The sequence below is a fragment of the Malurus melanocephalus genome, unplaced genomic scaffold, assembly GCF_030028575.1.
Source record: "Malurus melanocephalus ecotype Western Australia unplaced genomic scaffold, MMel_1.1 scaffold_73, whole genome shotgun sequence".
NCBI lineage: Eukaryota > Metazoa > Chordata > Aves > Passeriformes > Maluridae > Malurus > Malurus melanocephalus.
The window spans coordinates 1,910,528-1,927,174 of NW_026623305.1; the positions used below are offsets into that span (position 1 = coordinate 1,910,528).

Consider the following 16,647-nt stretch of genomic DNA (forward strand, 5'->3'; position numbering starts at 1 on the left):
TTCCAGTGTCCTTGCCCTGTGACATGAACTACTGCTTCTGAAAAATCTAGTGTAATTTAGCTTAACCTGCACATCACTGCAGTTATTTCTATCCTCAGAGTTTCAGATGGGACAATGCTTGAAAGAAAACCAGAAAAAACCAGAACAGAAAGAATATCAAGGTTTACTTCTAACATATCTCACCAGTGRGAGAGAAAAGCAAAAGTGTTTAGAGTAGGAGTAGTGCCTCTCTGAGGAACACCAAGGGGAGACTGACAGACTGCATCCAAAAACAGYATCAAATGAAGAAGGCTTACCAGTTATTGTAGCACTGAAAGCTGATGTAAGGAAGGCCAGAATCCACACAGCAAATTCTGCTGCCAGCAGTCTGTGTTTCTTTGCTCCTCTGAGCAAGAGTCACTTTGTAGAGTCAGCAATCACAACACGGAGAGGATCCAGCACATTCCATTGCACCATAATCCTCTTGATACCATTATCAGAACTTTGTATTTTTGTCACAGACCATCAATCCCTACATTACACCAAGAGGCAGATGCTCCAGGAGGCACAGGAGGCTCTCTTACACAATGCCAGACAGATTACCTGGATTATCATGTTACCCAGCTGCCTTCTTGTCTCAAAGTGCCCACCAAAATCACTGCCAGCTTCATAGAATCTGACGTACTGGTTTTGCCTGGGATGGAATTCATTTTCTTCWCAATAGTTTGCATGGTGCTATGTTTTGGAGTTGTGATATCCCTTGTAACAGGRATATTTTAGTTATCACCAAAGCGTTTACAGAGGGTCAAAGCCTTTCCTCTTTGTTAAACTGTCCTACCAGCACGCAAGGAACACAGTGGGACAGCTGATCCCAACTGACCAAAGGGACACCACAGGAGGTCATGCTCAGCAATAAAACTGGGGGTGGGGAGTGGAAGTTGGCCAGAGCTGATGCTGATGAGAGACTGGCTGGACATGGGTTACCTGGTGGTGAGTAACTACGTTTTTTTACATTACTTGTTTTGCTCAGATTTTTCCTTTTTTGTTTTCCATTTCTTCTTCTTTTAATTATTGAACTGTCTTTATYTCCCYATGAGTTTTCACACTTTTAYCCTTCCAATTCTGTTCCCCRTCTTATTGGAGGGGGGAGTGGGCAATGGGCTTAGYTATCTRTCCTCTGCTCCGACCAAAACACAGYCATTCAATAAATATAACTTCCATGAACAATTAATAGTCATTKATTATTCCAGAGTGTATGGAACTGTTCTGAAAAGAAAGGTAAACACTGTGTAAACAAGTTCATTGAGCAAAAGTTCCACATAGTCAAATCTTTGCATGCAGTGTATGAGCTCAGGTCACTGGAGAATAAGCTGGGACATAAACTTCAACCTAAGACTGTCAAGTCAGCTATAGATATTTCTACACCAAAACACTGAAAGGCAGTAAACACATCAGGCTTTTTTTTTTTCCTCAGACTCTCTAGGACTTCAAAATAGGATGATTTCTGAAGGAGTAGTTAAATGAATCCWGAAAATGGGCTAAGAAAAGGGCAAGCATATTCCAACCTTCACYCATTTCCACGTCAAAGATTCTCCTAAGATGTCAGTTCTAAGGATCAAGTTTCTATTCTATATTGAGCAATCTCAAATGGATCTCTCCTCTGGGTTTGTTCAGATTCTGTTCTGCTCCTCCTTCTGGACCCATACCATACTTTGACAAAACAATGCACAAACATTTAGCAACACATAAAGTAGTCAAGTCTCAARGGTTCCTGTTTCAAGAATATGCTTAAGGAACAATTCTGCCATTGCTGCAGAGCAGGAACACACTCTTCCAGAATTTTCCACCTGATTCAGCCACACTCCTTTTAAAGGTTGATAAGATACTGACTAAAGACACACGTAAAACAAACTTGCTGTCCCCACTGCAAGGGGAATTAGAAGTTTATTGTAGCCTCCAATCACTAGTTCCAAACCCTTGAATCTGAGCACAAAACTGCAGTATAAATAGAAGGTTAGACTAGGACTCACACGCTCAGCATTCTAATTTCTGGCTGCGCACCTGGCAAATCACTGTTCTGCACTTCAGCATCTCAGTAAAATGTGRATAATACAGCTGATTTCCTTTGAAAACAATTTCGGGTCTATTATGAAAAGCCACACATAAGAGTATGGTCTGGCTATTCTTACGGTTGATTTTGTACACTGAAACCTTTGTTAAATCCATTAAGAGCAGGATTAATGAGATTAATTTCCCTCCATTGCTGGCTAGTAGATATCTCTTATACACTATAACACAAAAGACAATTGAACTGGGGAAATGCGGATTGCTAGTTGGATTTCTCTTGCAAGTGGAACCGGTTGCCCCAAGTAGGAAAAAGAATTATCTTTTAACAGATGACAGCAAAGATAAATTTGTATTATACTAAAGAAATCAACCAGGAAAAAATACTCTTGTCTATGATCTTTTAGTCCTTAATCAGCATATCAGGAAAAGATTAATTTCTTATATGAAGACCACTCTAGTAAATGAAAACTGCATCCAAAGACGTCTCTATTTCACCTACTGGTGCAGACYCTACCAAGACAATTCATTCCAGTGAGCAGTGTTAAATAAATTCCTGTATCCAAGGAATACAGAAAATGTGTCCAACTGTAAGCACATATCATCATTCTCCTAGACAAGTTTACTTCTCTCAGGTGTTCATTCTTAAAGTTCCCAGAGCTTCCCAGAAGAAGTTCCACAGAACTTTATCATTGCAAGACTGTGAGAGCTTTCACTTGGGAAGAGTCCAGAAARATTTCTCTGTGAGACAAAGGGGTCTGAAGAACATTAGTTTACTTCCAGTCTCAATAGAGAAAAATTTGGAAAGCAGACTGTCTTGGAAGATTAAAAAAAAAAAACAAACAACATAAAGCCAGTATTTGCTGTCCTCTGAATGTCAACAAAGATCAAAACAGTACATTTTTGCAATACAAAACCTAAAGCTACTTTATTCTCTTCCTTTTMAGAGAGCAAAAATAAGATCAAGCTTTGCAAAGTTCTTACAGCTGTGAGGAAAGGCAGTGCTTTTGTTATTAACACTTTTTACTTTTGAAGCCTCCACCAAAGAGRCTTTGGAACACAGACCTTCAGGCAAATCAACTCTCTTCAGTTCATATAGATCGGATACAATGTCTTGAATCAGCAACTGAAATCTCTTTGTTTCAGATAATCATCTCTCTCRCTGTGACTTCCGAAGAACAAGGCAGAAGGTCATCATGCCACAGTGGAGAGCTTGTGTGAAATACAAAACTCATCACAATAAATTAAAAACCTATCAACACAAGCAATTTTATAATAGGGTTTCAAGTAATTTCCATGTTACTGTTAATCATGCAAACCATGATGTATTTCTCAGGTAACAGAARACAGGGAGAAGGGTGAATTTCAGCTATGGAAATACCCACTTGTGAATGATCTGTTTGACTGAAATTCTTAGTGAATCTACCTAAAATGCAAAGCAGGCAGAAATGTCCCTTAGACACCACCAGACCACAGATTGAAGAAGACACACCAGGGCAAGCTGGTACAGGGAAGAGAATGCCCTTAATTGATCAGGACATATGGACCACCCCTGCAGAGATGAGACTGCGTTTAAACTAAGTAATAAGAGCAGATCATTGTTTGTTTCTGCCTCAGTGCTCACTCCAAACTCCATCCTTGGCGCCTGACATATGTTCTACTGTACAATAATAGATATGGGAGATGGAATTCCAGAAAATAAAGCTTTGTGCTCCAGACGTTGCCATTCCRAGACCATTCTGTCTCAGTCCCACTGAGATGGAATATAGCCCTATAAGTTCTTACACTTCAGATAAAATCAGAGCTGTAACACACTGCAGGAACAAGAATTTTTCAAAGCAAAATGCAATTACAACTGCAAATAGCAAAAGGTATATTAAAGGTATTGTTTTAACCTTTAGATTTTCCTAAATTTATTTGATGTTAGAAGATACGTTATTATACAATTGACTGGAAGAAACAATATTATTCCATTTCAAATAAATCCCTAATGTAACACATTAGCCAACTTAAATCCATTACTTGTAACATGCATCAAGTGGGTTTTTGCACTTAATTTTACTGGCATAAATATGTCATATTAACTCAGGGCAGAAATCATATCTTCAGCCTTCTCATGAAGACATCATGAAACCAAACACAAATGACAACCCAAAAATAACACTTTCAAAGTGTTTTTTCTGTGAATTTTCACTTAGCAGAACACTCTCACCTCTATTTCATCCCATTTCAGATCCACCACTCTCTGTCCCGCCTTTGGCTGCCATGTGGGTAATGTCACCGTGGCTCTTGAGCGGGGCAGAGCAATGTCAGGCTCCARGGTGGACGAGGCTGGGCTGCTGTGCTGGGGTGACGTGGGCTCTGGAGGRCTGTGCAAGGACTGCTCACAGTTTGTTCCCTCAAAGCCTTCACTGCACAGACAGAGGTAGCCATCCCCACTGGTGCTGCAGTTACCATGGTGACAGGGGTTGCTGGCACAAGGATCTGAAACAAACTGGAAAAAACATATCATATAGGTCAATTACTGATTAKAAAGGATTTATTTCTGAGTTTTAAAAACACCATAAAACAGGATTCTTTCMCCCTACTGTATTTATATCTTCTGAACATATTTATGAACCAAATTCATCTTTGATGTATCTTCAAGGAGGTAAATTCAAAGGATTAAAGAAGAATACAAATTAATCTATATTAACTACTTTCCTCAGACCATTTATGCTAATTCACTGTTGCCACATTCAAACAAAGAGATAAACACAAAAAAAGGAACGTGACCACCATTCATTATCAGGAATTTTCAAAAACAGACTTAAAAGAGTGACCTATTCAGGGAAAACAACAGATAYGCTGGAATTTAAGGGAGTAACAGAAATAGGACCAGGGCACAGAACTCATATAGATCAGCAGGTCAYGAAGCAGCTCTGTGTGGTCAGAGCTAACCACATCACACAATCCTATTTGTGGACACAACTTCCACTTTAAAAGAGTTGGGCCTTTTACCAGCACTTCATTTTGTGGACAGCAGTTTCAGAATYCAATTCATTCGGGTGCTGAAAGCTTTCTAACACGACTTTCAAAGCCTGGACAACTGTGCCTGTTTTCAAAACAGCATTTGTAACAGCATAGAACAAGACTAAACCCAGGGATGTAGGAAAAATCCTATCTGAGCTTTAATATCCAGCTTGAATTTACCTACAGCTATTTTRTAGTTTCTTATGTCATCATTGACTTCCAGGTTAAATGTCTGYCCTTTTCTATGCTGAATTTTATATCCTTAATGCATTTATAGAATATATCTACACACTCTACAAGTTTCATCTCCTAGAAAAATTAGCCATACTTGCCCACTTTCCTTAAGGAAGACAAGCCCTTCCCTCCAGATATCGGTTCATTTTTGCACCTGGAACTCCAAAGTTTAACACTGACTTTTGCAAAAGCATCAAAACTATTGCCTGGCCTGGAAACAGCTTCCTAGATAATACTTAAGAAATGTTTGCCTTAATGGGAGCTARATCACACTGCTGGCTCATTGTCATCAACCAATAATGTCAGTCAGCTCCCTTTGTTTGCCTTCACATCAAAGGGAAAACACATCACTGGAATCAGACATTTCCTTGTTTTAAAATGCAAACTTCACCCAAGTGCCCCAGTCCTAAAGGTTTCCCAGTTCTTCCCGTTCAATATTCCTGCCCTTCCAGCAGTGCTTCCTGGTTTATTTCTCAGTAAAGACCCACAGTTACTTATTATTAAACATTTGTTACAATTATCTCAAGAATTACCAAAACCTTATATATCATTAATGACAAAACCAAATTTTGAGTCTACAGCAGGAATTTTACTTTTCCGTAGATTCAAAGGTCTGGTGTCAAGCACACCAAATCCTAATATTAAACTTCTTTGTATGAAGCAGTACTATTATTGACGTCAGCTGGAATTCTTTCTTTGGCTCAAATTTTTGTATACCCCAGACTCTGTAACATCTTCTGACAGAAAACAGAAGAAACATTGTGATGAAAGTTAATTTTGGGGACAGTCAATGATGAATGTCAGATTTTGTCCTGACTGATGTAGAAGATTTAGAGGCCATAGAGGACAGTCCAAAATATTAATTCATCTCGTGGATTGGTTTCAGTTTGGAACATTATTTGCTTTGCATGGGGACACATCACACACATATAGGGTGACACATTAGACATCAGGGCCAAGCTCTGACTCTGCTTCATTTTTAATACTCAAGCAAATGGCAAGTTTATATATACATATATATGTACACTCAATTTTCAAGGAAGTTTGGATTTTTATGATCAGAAGGTCTTATCTCTTTTAAGTCTCTTTCCTCTGCAAATCAAGAGAACACATAAGCTCTCAAAGAACAATTTCTAAATCTCTTCTCCACAAAATTATATTTAAGTGACAGAAAAGAACAATTTTCAGGAAGGAACTAGTTCTGTTCTATGGTTTGTCAGTTACGTTTTAAGCTTGCTCCACTGCTAAATGCCAGAGATATTCATAGAAATTTCCTTTTCTTTTAAGGGTATTGAAGATAAACGCTGCTGACACGTGAACAAAGCCCAGTTCAAAAATTGTTTGCAACAGTATTTTTCATATTCTAGTTTTTTTTACTAGATCTGAGTTTCAACAGACTGCAGATATCCCATTGTTGGATATGATCATTACTCATATTTTCACAATAAATCCAAATTCACATTAAGCCTATTTTGTGTTAGTAATTCAATTGTTCTTGTCACACCCAGAATGTTTAGGTTATTTGCAAACCTAGTAACAAGAAAGAAAAAACRTTTTCAATCACAAAGGGCACTTTTSCCCATTATTGAATACATCCATTCACTTTACAAGYTCAATAATCAAAAATGCTGTGTGATACACGCTATTTGCTGTAAACTGTTTTGAGCTTGTTTGACTGAAAACAGATGTGTGTAACTAATGATGAGCCCTGCTCAGTGCTGCCCATGCATGCACTGAAGAACACCTTGTGCCTTAGGAACCACCCCTGCCCTGTCACACGCAGTGGAACTGAAAATAACTAAAACTGTTTAGTTTAGATGAAAAATTTTTAAAAAGGTGAGTAATGTTGAACAAGCCATGAACTTGCTCTGAATTTAGTTTTATGAAGAACTTCACAGCATTTTATCATCATTCTCACTCCTTAGTTACTAGTAATTCAAAAGCTCATTTGTCTTTCAATAAGCCTATCTGAACAAATCRATGTCCTTTGTGCATAGATTTTCTGCTGAACTAAAGAAAGTCCATTTTAATTATCAGATAAAAAGAGATAAGCAAATAAAATTGATTAATTTGTATTGGTTGTGATGTTTCTGTGGTTTCTCCCATCCTCACCAAGGTGGCAGCAATGGTTAGCCAAGGGATCAGAGAAACTATTTGATACAGTGAASAGCATGGCTACATCAGAATTAAAAGCTAGCAAAATGTCAAGGCTTAAACTTCAACAAACTATTGAAGCTCACCAAAAAAAAACCACAAAAACAAGCAAAAAAATGAAACAAACAAAAAAATCCCACCTTGGTGTCACAACTAAGAGTTTAAGTATACTGCGAGTACACAATGAAGAGACTCATTTTTAGCCAGTCCTTGTGAAATTCACTGTATATTCAGATTCTTTTGCACACAGAAAAAAAGGAACCAAGTAACACACATCCATATAGTCCATGAATAAATACTAAACCAGTATTATCACCACTAAAAACCCCAGGATTGTTTTAGGTACAGAATTTCAATAGTCACTATTAAGAAAGTATATTTTGTATTTAGGTCTCTTGTTTCCATCCCCATTTTTTCATTTAATAGTCTGTCTGTTTTTATAATACAATCCTGGACTAAATAGGCATGGCCAGCCGTTGCAGCTGACAGAGCCAAGCTAAAAAGCGTAAAATGTATTTGCATGYAATTACTATTCCATATGCCTGGGCAGTTGTAATCCTTGAAATATTTTTCCAATACACTCCTGAGACGGTTGCATACCAAGGTGCCCTTCATATCATAGTTAATTTTCCAAAGGCAGACTGAGTATGGTATAAACACTGGGCTTGTTTAAGAATCACACTCACAAACATGGAGCATTTGCCAGCCAGTCCAATTGTTGCCTGAGGTTTCAGTTTAAGATAAAACACTGCAGGAAGTAAATCTGCATGATCTTTCTGCCAGTACTATTTGTGGTGACACCGATTTGTCATTTGATGCTCATTCACTTCTCTTCAAAGTGGTTCTACTTGTTCTACCTGGAGACAGTCCAGGTAGATCCTCCAGAAARCCTCAAAAAATAGAATGTCAAATCTAAAGCCAAGGCTACAGCTGAGTTCCTGAACACGGTGCCAAACCTGTCTTCCACCTGCAAATCTTCTCTTAAGTGTGTTAGTACAAACCTTTGGGGTCAGTTTTTACTGCTGTTGCCTACAGCCACTGACATTATTATACCACCTTGAAACTTCAGCAAAATAAGGGGAAAAGCTGTCAGTAAATCCAGTTTTCATATTAAGAATTCAGCAGATTGCTTAAATTCAGTTTACATAGTGAATGTCAACCTGTTAACAAAGCCAAGCTGCTGCAATGATGTCAAAGGCTGGTATTTTGCACATGGGTCCAGGAGCACCCACTAACTCTGGAAAAGCCTGCAGATATTAAAAACTGACATATTCCAAAGTTTTCAACTCTTCCATGACTCCCTGAGATAATTTGTCCAGTTACAGGATAAATTTTTGTGGTTTTCAAATATGCAGAGTGACTTGAAGTGTCTGGGATTTAGATAGGTATTTTCTTCACGTGTTCTTAAAAGAGATCTTAGGAGAAATTTAGACCAGTAAAACTGGTTTGACTCCTACATTGCTGAAGAAATTCCCCAATACAAGAGCAAACAGCTTCTCTCCCAGCAGAGATCATGGGAAGATCCATCACATATCACCARGATCAGACACAGCAATTTCAAGATAAGCATGGTACATTAAAAACTATCAACTTCTGAATACTTTAGAAAGAAAATAATTAAAATCCACAGTTTAAGCCACTATCTTCTTTTAATAAAGTAGGAGGAAAAAAAGTTTCTTCCTTGTAAGCACGTCTGAAGTATCATCTTTTTTGCATATGCATCAGTTTATAAAAAAGAGATGGAAACAGATTTAAATCTTTTACATAACAATGACAATAAAGATTATCAAGAAATGTAATCTCTTTGAAAAAAATTGTTTAATTATGTTCTAACTATTATTAAAATTTATTCTAATTCAATCCTTCACACAGTGAAGCTATAAATTCCATTTCATCTCACATTAAATATTAGTGCTAACTATGAAACGAAGAGGAAGAAAAAGAGATGAATTTGAATTTTAAAAAAGAACAACAGATGTTCCAAGCAGGAACAAAATCTCAGGAAAATCACTGAGATGAGTATAYAAAATAAATGCATTTTCTTCTGTTTTGAGAAAAGACTGTCTTGTGACTCAGTGGGACTTAAGCAACATATCTGCGTTCAATTTCTGGATCTCCCAGAGACATCCTGTGTGAGCAGAGAACAGTCAGACTCCATCTCTGCCTCTTTCCCAACTGTAAAATGGCGATTACACTTCTTTTTTCACACTGCCTGTGTTGTCTGGTTAGAATGTAATTTTTTTTCTGGATGGGAACCACAGAGACAGATGTAACAGGAACTCTCAAGCAGCACTGAAATACAAATAAATACAATCAAGAAACACATTCTCTGTAGAGCAAGGCTAAGCACTTCTTTGCTTCAATAAACAGAAATATTKACTGAATTATACAACTTTAAAGTTAAGAAAGAATTCTAAGCCATATTAACTCTTCTAATTAACCCATAATTAAGGAAAACCATCTTGACATTGCATCTTTAGWTACCACTCTTCTTCAAAACAAGATCTGCTTGAAAACACACACACTGAAGGATACATTAATTTTCCCACTGTGACCAAACATAACAGAAATAAAACAACTGACCAATGCACTCTGATGATGAGAGTCAGGATGAATGTCACATGAGGATGTAAAAATAAACCCCGATCAGCACCATGATCACACCGGTATGACCACCTTAAATGGCTGCTCCCTAAAAGCTGCCTGCAATGTCCTTTGTGTTTCAATTTTAGGACTCTCTTCATAATTCATTCTTCTACCACATGCACCAGGCCACAGAGAAATGCTGTCTGATGAGGTGCACTGACCACAGTGATCAGATACAAGTCAGTCCTTACAGGAATTGGAATGTCACAATTTGTCAGAAGGAAAAAAATGCCATCATGGGGCTATTCCATACTACAAAGTGCCTATGTGCAATCAGCCCTGAGTAGAGGTTTAATAGAATGGGCAACCACAAAGAAATAAAAAGTGCTTTGGAAGCCAGAGCAATCAGGGCTTTCTTTCCCATCCCTCAAAGAAGTGTAAGCAGGACAAAACATTTCYCTGTTGCATAAAGAATGAATATGGCAGCTATGTCAACTTCAATCATTAGGAACTAACTGCAAACTGTGAGACAGAATTGGGATTAATCAAGACTTAGAAGGCCAAGGCCAAGAACTCGATCCTACTGAAAATAAAATGTAAGCAACTTCTTTCTAGAAGTAAACATTTACTCTTTTCATTTAGCAATTCAACTCAATGCCCAACCCCTGAGGAAAGYCGTCAATAAATCTAATAAAGTGTAACCTTTACCAGATAATTCAGAATATGATTCTTTGAAACATCATTAACAATGAGAACTTTGGACTTCTTCCAAGCTGCAATTCTCATTCCATGAGTTCTGAATATTCAAAGTAATGAACCTGCCAGTGAATGTAATAAATGGATATAAAACATTTTTTTTACTTCAGTGAAGCAGAAAAAAAAATGCCTAAAGAAATTGTCTGTTTAATTGCGAACCAAAGCATGGCTGCCCAAATCTATTTGAAAAACCAGCAAATATAACAAGGCAGAATTTGAACAGCATGATAGATTTTAAAAACAGAACTCCAGCAAATGGCTGATTTACCCTTGTGTAATAAGTTACCAGACACCAACTGCTTTGCTCTACCTAYCCTCAGGCACATTCTTACCTCAAGGTATCCTGAAATAACTGCAAAGTAAATTGAGAGCACTTTCCCTCTYCCTCAGAGAAAGGAAAATATCGGCTCCACACTAACCACAGAGAGCTGTCAGATGTCAGCATGTACATAAACAATTATTGAAAACCACCTTACTTTTTTCTTTGTTTTTCTCATCACATTATTTTTAATCCTTTTTTTCAATAAGTATTTCCCTTTCTCCTGTTGTGAAAGGAAATTCAAATTGTTTGATTTTTCTTTAAATAGAGCAGATTTAACACTACTTTCCAAATAGACAAGCTGAGACAGTTTACTGTGTTTTTCAGCAATACCCATACTCAGCAAAGACACTTAAAAAAAAACCCAAAAACTAAATTAAATCAGGATATCTATTCCAAAGATGGGTCAACTACGTAAGAGAAAGGATCTAAGAAGAACCAATGGATCTGAGAACATTAGCATTGGTCATTTTTTTACCACAGAATCATTGAATTTTACTCTCAGGAAGGGTTGGCATCCACTRTAATTGTTAGATGGAACCCAGTGGCACTCTCATTAGTGGTGGCAMAATGAGGGCTAATTGTAAAGGCAAAACATTACATTTGTTACAGCGGCACAGTACACTTGTTTGTTTAGATCTTATGCTTATGATCTTATTTCATTATTAAAACATCACACAGGGAAAGAATTGTCAATAGTATGCTTATTCTTAATATTTTTTCCCCTTTTAGAAGTAATTTTTCTTGAGCAATGGTAGGGTGCACAAAATATTTTTATGATAGACATTAAGATATGGAATGATATGAGAATTCATAACATTTTTTATTTCTAGATGAACTAGTGCAAAGCTGAAATTAAGTAAMAATGTTCCCTTATATTATTCTAGAAGTCATTAATTGATCTAAAAAATGACAAGTACAATTCTATAAAAAAACACAGAAGCAAGTGCTCCAACTTACATGCAAAAGGTTTTTTTTTAAATTTTAAACAAAAGATTTGTTAATTCTAATAAGTAAAAGTTTGAGATTAACCATATGGGTCACAGGCTAATCCAAGATTAATAATAYAATTTCAAAAAGTTCTGGAAGTTCTGCCACACATACTCTGAGCTATGATGAGATCAGGACTAGCACAGGCAGGAATATAGTTCAACTATCTTTACAAAAAAAAAATCCCAAACAATCTGCTACTGGAATTTTCAAAATTAACTAAGGAGATTACTTATCCTACTCAAAGTAAGATGATCTTGAATTCCTAAAATTTTAGCCTTTTTAACAACGGTAGTGTGCTATAATCTCTCTACAGGAATACTGAGTTTTTCATGTCTGTCCACCCTTACAAATATTGAACAAACCAGATTTGATAGTTTCCTAGAAATCTAAAAAATAATTTTAAAATCTACCCTCATTGCATGAACAAGCAACCAGGTAGAGGATCAAGCCAATGTAAGTGCTTTAAGCAACACAAAATGCAGAGTGTAAGCTCACACTTGATTATCTCTACAAGACACAGCGCCCTTCCAAAGTTCAGCAAYAGAACAGAAATAGCATTCTCATTTTCTTTAGTACCATCAATCAAACCTCAAGACACAAATTCACATAAAATAAGACTTAATTAGTTCAAGTATTCATGCCATTTCTTGATTTCCAAGTCTGAGATTTCAGACATTTCCTAGGTAGGATACAGCAAAATAGACACACAGTTCTTGYAAAAACAAGAGAAGGACTAAATTACACAGTGAATTGTGCATAAAACTATGCAGTTGAACCATCATTCTGCATGAAATCCTGAAAAACTCAGCAGATGTGACAATTGGCTATACTCATGCTTTTTGCCCACAAGAGGCTGTGAAAACAGGAAAAGATAATTAACGSATCCATAAGGTACCTAGGAGATGTGACACAACCAGCAGTTAACTGATGTCACATTTTCCAAATCAAGTATGAAAAAAAACAATTAAAATTTGGGGAGCTTGAAAAGAAGCAGTTGTTATCATTTCAAGCCACAACACATCAGAATGGAGACATTTTGGCAGCTGAGGCATTTGGCAATCAATAAAACAGCAAATGCTTATGCACAGAGTCAAACAGATGAGCATTAGATGGGTCTTCCAGCACTTTCAAACAACCAACATTCCTGCACTGCATCCAGTGCTACTGACAGCACAGTAAATCACAGCTACGTAGTCTGCTGATTTTTTGCTTATTTCTCATACTCAAACAAACTGTAAGATCCAAAGTTAAAATATTATCTTATTGGAGAAATGCCGAAAGAAAGATGAAAAAAATTGCAAACCCATGAATGCATCATCTCCATACACACTCTATGGTTTTTTTTTGTGTTGGATTATGTTACTCCCCATGATGGCTATTTTAAAAACTCTTTCCTTTACATATTACCATATACTTCATTTTAATCCTCTGGACTCATGATTAGAATTCCAAGACAATGCTACATTTTWATATGGTTATTGGGGGTTACATTGAGTACTAGATACAACTTCATTAATACACTTAATACACCTGCACAACACTGTGCATCCAACATTCGCAGGAATGTCAGATCTGACACGCAAAGAAAGCAGCTGAAAAGAGATGCCCGTGTGAGGCAGCTGATTTCAGTTCTCTCGTTTTTACAGCAGACAAGGATTCATCCAAGGATCCTTCCTTTCTGGATTAGGAACCTAGCAGTTTTCTGGTCAAAAGTGATTTTTAATTTTAAGGCAGGGCTGGAGGCATCTTTATTTCRTAACAAAGCCCCTGCCCACACATAAAGAGCAATGTCCAAAGAGTTTCAAATCAGCATCCRCTTCCTCTTCCCTGAAGAACTTACCATTTTACTGCAAGAAGTAATTGGATTAAATATTTGAACAACATTGGGATGGAGATAGAAGACAAAAATTTCTCTGCTCCTCCTTGATTAAACACCATCACTCATTCATCTTGGCACTCATTGCCACTGTCACTGTCCCTCTCTGTGAAAGYGCTTTAAACCACAATGCTGCATCTCACATTTTATGGCAGCCTGGGTGAACTCAGTTACTTCATGGCATCTAACAATAGTAACTTGTTAAGGTATGAAAACAGGAGCATATGCCTGAACCTTGAGAATAAACCAGGTTTCATATGCATAAAATAGGTCTTTATRTTCAGTGGTGAGAGGCAGTGCTTCTTTTAGCCCCATCTGAAAAAGCAGTTTTGCCCAGTCAGTAGATCTTTTTTGGGTTATTTTTTTTAAAACCAAATTTATCTTGAGGTCCAAAAGACCTTCTAAAATTGGTATTAAAATCAGCTGGATTATCATTTATCCCATGCCATCCAGTAACAATTGCTCAGGGTTTTGTCTTGCTAGTCTATGCCAACACAATCCTTCTCATGTCAGGTTTTGCTTATTTTCTTTTAATTTCAGCTACTCGATCACTCTCAGATTTTCTGGTTATATACACAGACTTTTCCTTTCTTTAGTGCAGATGGATGTGTTCCCTAATGGGACAATTCAAAGATCTCTAGGTCTAGGCAAATATAAACTTGGTGCATAACCTGTCTCTCTGGGACAGTTGGACAGTTGCATGCAATCTCATGTCTCCTGAAGCAAGTTGCAGTGAGCCTGTCATTATAAATAGGGGAATCACCTCTCAGTGTATTTACTGTCACACTAAGATGTCAAACAATGTCTGTTGTATGATCTTCCTACTGCTGTGTCCAGGATGCCATGCATACTTAGTGTTCCACATGATGAAAGACACATGRTGGAAATGGTAAAGTCAGTCAAGTTTCAGCCCAGCAATAAACTCATCATCTATCAYTTTAAACCTGCCCTAAAGTTCATGGCTTTTACCAAATGCATTACAATATTAATGAACAGTGCCTGAAAGAAGTGACAGGATTTGTGCCCCTTCTAGATGAAAGGGCACAAATAAAGGGGCCCTGTCCCTCCAGGGYATAGATCATTATAGGGCTTCTTCGGCTTAAATCTCCCTTTCAGTTGGTCTAAACACTGGAATCTACAAATTCAGACACAATACTGCACAGCCCATTTTTCTAGCACTGTAGAAARCAGGGCTGTGACCTAAATAAGTTCTCCCACGAATTTTGTTCTGAGGTCATATATCAAAAGACTTTATATCTGTCATCAAACTACATTGTGTGCACGCTGTCATTTTGCTGCCCACTATAAACTCTAGAAACTAAGTGGGTTTTAAACAGTACCATTCTACAATTTCTCTCACTTAAATTTCTCTTTTGATGGTTTACCCTCATGAATTAGTCTGTACCCAGACAAGCTGAAACTTGTGTGACTGGTCATCCCCCATATTATTTACTTCTCCATATCCATTATTACTCTCTTTGAATGACTTCAAATCTGCTGTTATAGCTAATAATACCAGTACWAATTTATCCCGTCATGATTTGATGTTATGAATTAGACTTATAGTTTTCTGATGCAATACTTCATAGCATAGCAAAAAAATCTTTAGGGTGGTAACTAATCTGTGGATTTTCCATCAATTAAAATTTGGTAATTTTATTATATGTCCCTACCCCTTATCTTGGGACATTTAGCAAATGTGTTGCTTATCTTCAAAACACTTACGGTTTTAGAGATTTCTGTCACAACTGTGAAAAAGATGTGAACAAGCAAAATCTGAGATATTCAGAAGCTGTTCCATACACCTTGTTTTAATTCACTGTCCCTTTTGGATGTGGAGAGAAAGTACCAGAGATGTGGGTACACCTTGGATTTAAATACTTCTTACCATGATATTTTTCTGCTCTTTTCTCTGGTCCTTTCATCATGGTAATTCAAATACTAARAGCAACTTCTACACCAATTCTTATTTGATCTGTCACTATCCATCATTTCCTATCCATATGACACATGACTCTACTCACTCTGTTCAAGGCCCAGATTGTCCTGGTTTGGACACAGACCCCGCTGAGGTTCTGCATGTCCCCATTCCCTTGCTCAATACATGACAGCGATGACCCACATGAGGGAAAGGACTTCATATGTGATCACAGCCATGCTAGGAAGCTTTCTATGGAATACAAAGGCAATAGCAGCAGAATTATATTTCCTGCAGATCACTCCAGCAGCCTTTCATCAGTTAGAGTCCTACATGCATGTTTACATTATTAATAGTTTTCTGTGGGTTTTCTTTTTTTTTAAGTTTCCATTAATTCTTATTACAAAACATTCTTTTTTTGGTGGCAAACATCAGGGCTTTTGAAAGACACTCTATTATATCAATTTATGATATAATAGATAGCAAGACACACAAGAGTGTTTGAGAGCACTCCAGAGACAAGGAGAAGTGTTTATTGATATTATTTTCCTCCAGATTATCAGCTTTTTAATGGCCAAAGCACTTAACTCCTTTTGAAACAGCYACAAGAATTCAAGTGAGTATTTCCTGGTACTATACAAGAATTCRGGGTTATTTCTGGGGTTGTCATCCAGCACATTGCCTCCATGTCACACGCATTAGAGTGAGGCCCTTGTACAYTGACGCTCAGAATGCTTAGCTCTGGTACAAGTGTTA

General features: G+C 37.2%; 1 protein-coding gene across 1 annotated transcript in view; it reads right to left on the reverse strand.

The window, feature by feature from the left end:
• The window catches only part of DNER (delta/notch like EGF repeat containing), a 108,542-nt gene that overhangs the window by 56,562 nt on the left and 35,333 nt on the right, over positions 1–16,647 (reverse strand). Inside the window, exon 2 of the mRNA XM_057366910.1 lies at positions 4,256–4,537. Coding sequence (XP_057222893.1) covers positions 4,256–4,537 — 282 coding nt within the window. The remainder of the gene's footprint in view (positions 1–4,255; positions 4,538–16,647) is intronic.